Source organism: Rhea americana, unplaced genomic scaffold (genome assembly GCF_003343005.1).
Source record: "Rhea americana isolate MKP2758 unplaced genomic scaffold, rheAme1 scaffold_61, whole genome shotgun sequence".
Lineage (NCBI taxonomy): Eukaryota > Metazoa > Chordata > Aves > Rheiformes > Rheidae > Rhea > Rhea americana.
The window spans coordinates 2,791,602-2,802,084 of record NW_028186768.1 but is presented as its reverse complement, the minus strand read 5'-3'; the positions used below and the strand labels follow the sequence as shown (position 1 = coordinate 2,802,084).

Sequence of the window (10,483 nt, the reverse complement as noted above, 5' to 3'; positions counted from 1 at the left end):
CATGGCCACCTGGACCTTTCTGGAGAGCAGGGAGCGATGCAGGGCTTAGAAACAAGGGGCACTGCCGGTCTGGCAGCTGAGAGCCTTTAGGCCGGTTCAGGGAGAGGCATTCCCAGCACCAGCTGATGCTGTGATCTTTGGAGAGCAAAAGGTTCAAGCCACCCAGATGCAATCACACATGTGAAATCAGGGTACTTCCTCCAGTATAGCCCCACTTTACATATACATGCATATATATTTTGTCATATACATGAAATATATATAAAATATATACAGTATACACAATATATATTTATACAATATATAAGTATATTTTTATATAATATATACATATATTTATTATATATATATTCATATATATAAGAATATATAAATGTATTTATAATAGAATGATTTATATGATATGTATTTYTATGTATCTATCTATATGTACATATATATAATTATTTTTCTCCACCCAGGTTTATGTCAGTCAGTTAACACTTCTTGGCTCTACGGTCTAGCAACAGCTCTGCTGAGGCTACTTGAAAATTTCCCTTTGGAATAATTTTCCAGGGAAAATAGCTTTTTTTTTTCTTTCATTTGCATGGAAACCTACAATATTTTGTTAATTAAAAAAAAATCTTAACCCTTCTCAAAGTTTTTGCCCATACTCTTTACACTTGGTTTGATGAAAGACTGGAAATTACCTGCAAGACTAACCTTGACTAGTTCTGCTCTCTAGTGACACGTCTAGTTTCTCTTCCATTTGGACAAGAAGCAGTCTTTTTCACATCATTCCTCTTCGCTCAGAGAGAACAAGCAGCCAGACAAGCCAGTAAGTAAAGTAAAAGTAAAGTGGCAAGGGAAGGGCGGGGAGGAAACCAGCACTTTCAGTCTTGAAAGTAGTTTCAGTTTAAGCAGTGGACAGAGTTGCAGGTTAGCTGTTGTTTTTAACCCCTTCTGAACAACCGGAAAGAAGGGTGATGTCCTAGGCAAGCGGAGCCACAAAGGTGCCGCTGAAGGGAAGCATCTGTACCGAAACCATCCTTGTGTGCTTTTCTTTCCCTAATCTGTCTGGCGGTCTTGCTCTCTTTCTCTCTTTCCTCTTTGCAGCATATAATTTACAGTAAAAAGACAGGAAGCTGAATGATTTCCTCTGAGGAAAGTACCCGACAGAGAGGTGAACAAGTAATATTGGTAAGTAAATTCAGCAGGCTGGTTGACTTCATCGCTACTCCTGTGTCCTCCACCGTTTCAGGCCGAGGTGCGATCTCGYTGGCGCCGGCGCCTTTGATGTGGGTGCGCCGGTGCGCGGCAGGTGACAGGGACGCCGCGCTGGGATTTTTCCCCTGTGCCGCTCCGAGACAAAGCCGTAGCTGCTGTTTCAAACCGGTTTCCTTGATCGCCCTACCCAGACCTTTGAGAAGCCAAATGAGGGGACCAAAACCTCAGCCAAAAGGAAAGAGACCTGAGCAGCCTAAATTGCAAGGCCACTTTGAAAACCTCAACCCAAATTATTGTAATTTCAGAAGTCCTGAAGAGGAACTTTTACCCTAAAAAAACGTATCTAGAGTGTCACCTAAAAGGGTACAAGTGAGTAACTCTTCAGATAGCATCTCAGTGAGACCATGAGTTCCCCATACTTTAAAAGTGAGTAAAACTGAGGTGGGTTTTGAGTATGTATGTATCTAAATGTAGGAGTAGAATGGATGAAAGATAAGCAGAGATAGCATACTTCAGTAGAATATCAACTTCTTGGCTTAACTACAGTGTAGTAACTTCCTTTTTTTGGTCTTCTCCAGCTCCCACTACCTCCACAAAACCATCCTTTCACTAAACATATTGCAAAGCTTTCAGGTGATTWTATTTTGCTGCTCCATCCTCCACTTGGGATACCATTTCTACTGCAAAATAAAATAGGGCTGATTGSTTTTACACAAGGAACATGGGTTGACACAAGCCCAGCCGGAGAATCTGCCTCAACACTATGGATGTTGCCCCCAGGGCTGCTAGGCAAGGGAAAACCTTTGCGTCTTACAACCATCAGGGCTGCTGCTCCAAGGCTGCTCGAGCCAGAGCCAAGAGCAGGCTGCAAGCACTGAGGAYAACCCAGAGTGCCAAGGTGGTTCTGATATTAAGTGTTTTGGGTTTTTTTTTCTGAGAATTGTCCTTACCTCTCACCTAAACCAGCTTCTTCTTCACCACAGAAAGGTCATGTTATTCTCTAGATTGAAGATCTGATTGTGTTTTTGTTTTACAGTGTGGCTGTCAGCCTTCCAGGAATGATGATCATAGGCACAGCTCTTGCTGCTGTCTGCTCACAGTCACTCACCTTATTTATCAGGACAAACATATGTTGTACCCACACAAAGCTGCTGCTATGGCACCTAAGGCTGCGATTTCTTTACCTGATGAGGCTGACGGGGAAGTACCCAAGAAGAACGTTGTTCATTGTATATGAGCAAAGACAAGAGTTAAGAGGATTTCTGAGCAGACTTTTTCAAAGAAAATGATAAGGAGATCCTAAACAGGGGATATCCCTACCTGAAGATCTAGAGCTGCTGAAGGGTTTGTTTCTTCTTTTTTCCTTTTACACATTTTTTTTCCTCCCTACTTCCCATAAAATAACTTTTATGATTTTTCTTGACTTAATTCAGTGGTGWTGTGATAGTCACATAATGTTATATTAGATTTTCCATGCACTGTGTTTCAAATCTGCTCTTGGCTTCCGGTCTGTCTGTAGCTGCTGACCAAGTGCAAGAAACCAGAARCAACCGGCCACCTGTCTGTCTAGACCCTTCTACCTCTACTCCGGGGCTCACGTCACCTTGCCTAAACCCCTTGGAAGCAAGCTTTCGAAGTAGGGCCCAAACAGCATCTGATATAACTTTGACACATGTAAGTGCCTCGGTATCAGCCGAATGAGGCACAACTGCATGCATCTGCTGCGGTGGCTCCACCCAGCCTTCTCGGCTTGAGGAGGAGTGAGGGCGCAGGGGTGTACAAAATGGTCCTGAATACTGTAAGACATTCTCCAGAGCTATCTTAGTTCTAATCATTTTTTACAGAACACCTTGTGATGCCAATGRGCCTGGGCAATAAGGACCTGCCTAGGAGCTTGTAGGGAGGCATCATCATCAGCTGAGGTTTTTGTAGCAGAGAGTATTTCTCTGATGGAAAGTCTTCAACCTTTTCTTTCAAAGAACATAAATTCTTCCAGCCTCTGCCCAGAGACAGTAACATTTTGGGGCCTGCAGCCCTTCATTAGTGAGACTTCAAATGCAGGACACAAAAGGACTTCTCCAGAAGATTCAAATATCCACAAGGATCTACAAGATCCACTAGCCATCAAGAATTATGAGAAAGGTATTGTCCCAGCAGCACACCCAGGTCTTCCTCCAGCCACTTGCCAGGTGGAGGATCACGCTGCTGTTTRCTGGTAAGACATAAACATTTGTATTCAGCTTTCATTGCTACTAATCAATGTCTGATAAAGAAGGTTCACGAAGTTAAGGACAAATGACACTAAAAAAAAAATACTGCTCTGCCAAAGTCTAGCAACCTCAGGGTTAATGTGGCAGCTGCAAGCAGGTTTTTTTAGGGCTGCASTTTTGGATTCAAGCACTTAAAACAGAGGCCAGATGGGTGGGAGGGGTGCACAGGCAGGTAGCACATAGTGCTTGACTCCTGGTTATACACACTCTTCAACCCAGGGGAGCCTTGCGCATCTGTCCTGAAAGGCTTCTTCGCATGCCCAAAGTCCTTTTAAAGGAGCAATTCAAAGTTGTAATTCTGAATGAAGTAACTTCCAAGGAAATACAGAAAATAGAAATTGCCTTCTGTTATAGACCGCTGCAATAGTTTGGGCCACTTGTTCACTAATGTGAGCTCGAGGAAGATGCCCTGGTCTGGTAGTTACATTTAGCCCAGCAATAGATGGGATTAAATCCACAGATTAATGAACAAAATGGAACAGTATCAGGAGGAGACGGAAGAGAGCTGCACCCAGAAGCAGAGTATCCTAAGAGGGTGCTCATATGGAATCAGACAGATGGAGTCTCTTCCACATCCCGCAGGAGTGCTCTAGCCAGTATGTTACTACAGCTGCACACTCATACTTGGATTCACACAAAGCAGCATTTAGTAGCCCAAGTCCCACGAAAACCCCAAGGTTTTAATATATTAACTGCTGCCATGAATTTGAACCTCGGTCTCAGTGCTGACCTAYCCAGCTGTCTTTTGCACAAAGCTTTACCTACTGGCTTGAGGGTCCCCATGCGAGTAAGAAATCCACATCTGAGATCTTACTAGGGCTGGAGTGCAAATAAGGGCATGGGTGTCTGGCAGACCTGAGCATACACACTGGCTGAATCAGAGGGGATAGGTGCAGCTGCACTGGAATATATTTGTCATCTGCATGTCTCAGAAATACTCGATTCCTGTATGTATGCGGTCCTACCGCAGAGATTCCATTCACTCCTCTCARTATGTCCCTCAATGTCTTTGAGAGTCTGGACTTTGCTGCATGTGCGTTATTGAAACCCTTCCCTTCCTGCCCCCTTGAGGCTCCTAAACTGCTTAATCACATGATTTAAAAGTGCTAATCCCAATGCTAAARTGGTTTATGCTTTCTGAGTTTGCAAACCACCCAGACAGCAATTCAGCACAGCCTGGGCAAGTTTGGAATGAAATTCAAAAYTAAATGTGTTTTCAAGTTATTCTTATAAGTTACAATCAGGGGAGAGGAGGGAAGAGAAAAATATGGACAGAAAATACCGCTTAAAATAGCCCATGATGTAGATGATCGGTACCAAGTCAAGCTTATAACAGGTCTGAAGGGTATTTTGGCATTCATTGCTTCAACAATTTGCCAGTTTCCCTCGCAGTAGTAACCTTGAAAAGTACCAAGTGGATCATCTACGAGTGGGTAATTACAGGAAATATCATCTTTTTTTCTGTGTCACTTGTTAATGTCATATCTGGGGCTAGCTGCAATGCTGAGCTCGTCTCCAGCAGCCGTGCTTGGATCGGCCAAAGCTACATGACATCACAGCCAGACACAGGCAGCTTYGTGAAGTTACTAGAAAAGGGGAAGTTGTTTTATAAATGTCACTTCTTTCTTTGAATGTCTGCAAACAGAAGACTGCAAGGGCTTTCATRTCCCCACTTATTCAGAATTATTTAGTGTCATTTCCTAATACTTYGAAAAATATCTTAAGAGGAGGGCCATGATTCTTCACCGCTGCATTTGCTTTTTAATAGTGCCCATCGTTTGCTCTGACAAACACCAAAGAAGGCCCGTTGATTACAGAAAATGTGTTTAACGTAGTGCTGCAGCTCAGACCCTTGCCAGTGCTCTGGAAGGGCAAAAGACACTCATGTTCCCTGTGCAAAAGAAGCAATATTCACTAGTATAACTTCAACTGGGGGAAAAGAAGAAAGAAATTTGAAGTATGTGAAATAATATTCAGAGAGAACATGAACAGGAGGAGTTSCTCCTTCTTTGTTGAGTACTTTTGCTGTAACATAGCTTCCACTTCTGCAAGCCAAGAGTATTTTATCACAAAAAGAAAAAGCCTGTTATCATAAGGAGCAAAATTGCTGCTCTGTGGCCACAGGGCTTTACTGTAYGCAATGAGCTCTCCTAACACGGCTGCAGAGATGCCAAGGACTGCTAAGAAGCTCTGAGTGCCAGATGCCTCCGTACAAGAAGATGGCAGTGCCTGGACTGATGCTGGGTACCTGCAAGATTTSCAGATGTTGCCAAGCAGAGTCTCGGCACAGACCAAGGCAGACTCCGTGTGCCATCTGCTGGCCCTCAGAACACAGGAGCGTACTTGAATTGCACTAAAGAGAGTTCGTGGCTACCAAAAGATGCTGGAATAAGGACCAAATGAACAGAAGACCTCCAATGTATAGCTAATTCTCTGAGGAAATTCTCCCATTTCCCCAGCCAGGCCTTTCCCTTTCTCATCCTCTGCACTGTCTGCAGCCTGTAGTCCTAAAGCTGGCTTCATGGTGAGAAGCTGTGCACTGCATTGAGTGACTCCTGGGAGACACATCACAGGCACCTACACTAAAATCATGCTTCAAATAATGTTGGACATTTCTGAAATGTACTTACTGAGACTGATTTTTGTGCTTTATGGCCCAGCATACAGGCTCTGAAGTTTGTATCTGCAACTCCTTGGGGCTCGGCATGGCACTCCCAGSTGTCCYGGTGCTTTCTCACAGGGAGGCTGGTCCCAGTGCAGACCCCAGTGATGGGGTCCCCGTTGAGGTGATGTCAGAGCTTAGGTCAAGAGTGTGAACCTCTTCTTGCCCAGTCACATTCCAGTGATGGCAAAGAAAGAGGCAGAAACATTTGCTCTGTTTGAAAACTGCAACCTTGAAGTAGGGTAGAGAGACTAGATTAAAACAGAAGATCTTTTATTGTCTTCACTTCAAGAATGTGATACAGAGGAACTACACACAGTTTTCATTCATATAAAAAAGAGAGCCCTTTATTTACACAAGTGTTCACCGTTGGTACCCAACCCTAGCTCTGCATTTTCTTTGTGTTCCTGTGTTAGTTATTCCCACCTAGCTGGAGCAAGTGCTGGTCAGTAACACTTAGAAATACATGTGAAAAGCTTTTGGGCAGGCAAGAAAAGGAAATGTGTTCTAAAAGAAACCAAATCCTATGGGCCTTTCGTTGCAACAGACCCAGCAGAATACTCACAACTGACCACTAATAAAGGAACTGTTCTCTATATGTGCTTAGCAGACCAATCATTCTCAGCCTTTTTTTTAACTCCCCGCCCCCCTTTAACTTACTGAATATACCCTGGATGTGCACAAACTCAACATGTATGAAAAAAGGTAGAAATTTATTTAAAAGTAATTGTGCTTTTATTTAAAAAAGAAAATTTACAATCAGACACTGTCCTGCTGTGTTTTGGAAAGCATGGTTCTCTTAAAAATGACAAAACTTAGCTTATTACTATTATCATTATTATTATTACTTTGTCATTATATTAATAATATTAATTTTATGCTTAAGTTTAAAAACATACTGCTTTCCCCTTCCCACCCCATCCTTCTCTGTGGTACTTGATATATATATATAAAAAGGCTTTCCAATGACCAAAGGATTTCATTTATAACTAATAATAATAATAATGATAATTAATCGTACACATTTTTGTGTGTAAAATATGGCTGGTTCTAAAACAAACTACCAATGTAGAAGCTGTTCTCCCTCCCCTACCATGGGCCACCCAAGAGATAGTCAGACTGTGCAAGAACTTCATCCCAGAGGCTTTCTGAGAAAATAAAAATTAATAAAACAACATACAACCCTTGAGATCATTGTCTTTGGTGTAAAGGACATTAATTGCGGGCAGCCGGAGCTGCTCTGCTGAAAACGTGGTGGCTGCATAAGGCTCGTTGTTGGGATTGCTRCAGAAGCCTCTGTCGGGCCAAGTCAAGGGTTGCTGATGCTTTGGTAAGGTTACCAGCTCCTCACATCCCACCACCCTGTGATACCAGAGGATCCCCTCCCTCATCCCCACTCTCTCCCTCCCTCCTCCCCTCCCCTCCCCCCATTGCCCTGCCTATCGCCTTCATCATCCTGGGGCTTTACGCTCGCTTTCGTCTTCCTTCCAGATTTCGGAAGCTGGAGGGTCTCAACTTCATCTCTGCAAATTGGATGGAGTACTCATGACCCTTCCAGTGGAACCAGTTAACACCCTGAAAAGGCAAAGATGAAGCATGAGAGGGTGCATATTCACTTGCTCTCCGTTTTCAGCCTTTACTGCCCTCATTTCAGATTGCAGGTTCGGTTTTCTATCTAGCAAACAGAAGCACAGCAAAGWAAAGGCACTTTGAGAAGCACAGGCCAGTGCTCTAGCACACACAGCACATATGGACCAGACCACACACTGTCCCCTAGAGCAGCCATTCTTTCCCTGGCYTTCATGGCAGAAAGAACTTTGTTTCACATATGGGAACCTATGGTTGAATGGTTGATAGTTCTTCCCTGCACACCCGGGATTTTCCCATGGAAAAACATATTAAAAAACATCACTAYTTCCTCAGCTGACATTAAATTGTTGTTCAGTGAGAAACTGTACGTCTTTTCCTACAAATCTTTTACTGAAGCTCTGGCATTTGGCTACCTGAACCACCTGAATGAATGAATGAACAATAGATTCATTATTGCAGTTCCCACTCTTCTAATGCATTATTGAAGCCTTCAAACATCAAGCTCACCTGACTGTGGCTGTTGTCACCATATCTGCCCATSAGATTGACTCGGTGACAATTCTTGTACCAGAACGCTCCCTTGTATGACAAAGCACAATTGGTGATGGCAGAATCATTGTCTTTGTCAAAGGTGGAGAAGGACCTTCCATTATGGTAAGTCATGGAGTCACCTGGATGAGAGGATAAAAGAAAGAGCGGGGTCATCGTTTGCATGATTTAGATTATACGGAGGGGACCATTCTGCACAAAATATTTGGACTGTGCCTATAGCAACTGAAAGGCCTGGCTGTGTGTCTAAGTTTTTCAAAATGGACTTGTTTTACTTCAGAAGGAAGCACACAGTTTTTGTCATTGGAAGCCATTCAAAACATTTTCCAGGTCATCTGTAATCACCAGCTTATTAAATGGTCACTCAGCAGCTCTGTTTCTGCACTTCTTATTGGAAACTAGACTGTGGCCCTCTCTACAGAAGGTAGTTTAAACAAGTCAGGTTCAAAGGGATTGCCACAAAGAGTGAGTTGAGGCCACAGGAGTCTCCACACTTAGATGGTCCATGCAGTTAACCTACCCATCTTCATCAGCCAGCAACACAGACTACAGCTGTCTGCCTACTGTTAACTTCCTAGGCCTAAGGTCTGGGTGCCCACTTATAGTTGGGTGTAATGGGGGAAGCCTTCAACATACATGTGGAGACGATCTTATATTCAATGCCTTAGGATCTCCTTTTACTTAGCCCTAAACACTCATGAAGAAGTAGTAGTCATATCAGATCCTACTAGCAGTAGCAGCCTCCAGGTTAAATCCTGTAATAGACATTCATTCTAGTACAGCTGGAAAACCTTTGTGTGCACCTCTAGTAGCTGTGCAGAAAGTTCATGTAATGAGAAGAGTCCATAATTGGATCTTTCTGTTGTCTGTTTTATACACATTGCAGTACAAAGTATTTCMCTTTGAGATATCCTGTGGAGCTGGATTTACATCCTACTCCTCTGAAGCCCCAAAGAGGACTCAGTAAGAGCAGCAGAGTTTGCCCCAGTATAATTACAAAGGACAGATGATTTGTTTACCAAAATTACAAATCATTTTATAGCAGGAATATAGCATATTCTACTGACAAGAGATGAGATTGTGCCCAACTATTATTAGCTGCATAAATGACAATCAAGTATTTTCCAGATGAGATATATGCCTGTTTAATACACTGCTTTACATTCTATCATAAGCATGCCATAAAAAGTGGCACCTGAATGAACGGAGGATTTAGAATGGAAGCATAAAAGATATTGATATATTCATATTTTCAAATGCCTGATACACAAGAGGTACCTGCTGCGGGGATGATCTGCCACATTTACACATCGTTACCCTGAGCCAACTGGAARGAAATTGCAAATCAGAGGAAAAAAATATACCAGCTTACCTGCTGTGCCRCTGTATCCATCTACTCTTAGCCGGTACCGGCTCTTAGCATCTCCAACACTGAACCTGTCATAGACAGCATAAGCTGTCTCGCCTCTGTCTCGCAGATCCACACGCAGCTCGTACTGGCCCTGAGCAGTGATTTTGTGGAGGTTCTCCAGACCTGTAGAAATATATGAATGATCCATTTATCTCCCCATGTTTATCCTTCTTCCATCATGTTGTCTCATAAAGACCATCTAATTGGTCTGTATAGATAAAATAGTACTTAAACACTGGTGAAGAAAGAGAGCTTATGGAGCTATAGGGTAATGTGAGTACAAAAGTAAGTGGTTAAAAATGGGCTGGCAGAGACTTTAAGAGATTCTCATGGACCTTCTCAACCCTTCTAATCACAGCAGTATGTAACCCTTTGGGAAAAGTAATGAAAGGTGTGATTCATTATCACCAAACAAATGTTRAGCAAGCTTTGAAAATTTGCTTTTCAGTTCTATTCACCCCACTTTGTTTCTTTGGGCCATTTGCTTATGTTGGTTGGGGTGTCCTAGSAATACAGGAGGAAGGTTTGCAGTTRCTTCTCAGGTAATCATGGGATTTCTTACAGAGCACCAGGGAACATGGATTTGGTACATTTACTCACCTAGGAAGAGAAGAAATCATATTTATGAACTGCAACTGGAGGGGAATAGATTGGATCCAACAATCACAGAATGCTTTTCCTAGTCTCCTTAGCCCAATCTTCTTGCCACAAGGAACTTTACAAAATATTTTTGCCAACCAAATGAAGGCTGCAAAATGGCCCCTAGTCCTTTGGGAGTTTTTTTTTTTTTTTTTT

The 10,483-nt window shown here is 42.8% G+C and overlaps 1 protein-coding gene across 3 annotated transcripts in view; it reads right to left on the bottom strand.

Annotated features, from left to right (window-relative positions):
• Positions 1 to 6,394: 6,394 nt before the first annotated feature.
• Positions 6,395 to 10,483, bottom strand: part of TNC (tenascin C) — a 73,644-nt gene continuing 69,555 nt past the window's right edge. For all 3 annotated transcript variants that reach the window (XM_085320110.1, XM_085320108.1, XM_085320109.1), the window contains 3 exons: positions 9,650 to 9,811; positions 8,236 to 8,399; positions 6,395 to 7,713 (listed from right to left, as the gene is read on the bottom strand). In XM_085320110.1, the coding sequence (XP_085176236.1) occupies positions 7,603 to 7,713; positions 8,236 to 8,399; positions 9,650 to 9,811 (437 nt within the window). In that variant the 3' untranslated portion in view covers positions 6,395 to 7,602. The remainder of the gene's footprint in view (positions 7,714 to 8,235; positions 8,400 to 9,649; positions 9,812 to 10,483) is intronic.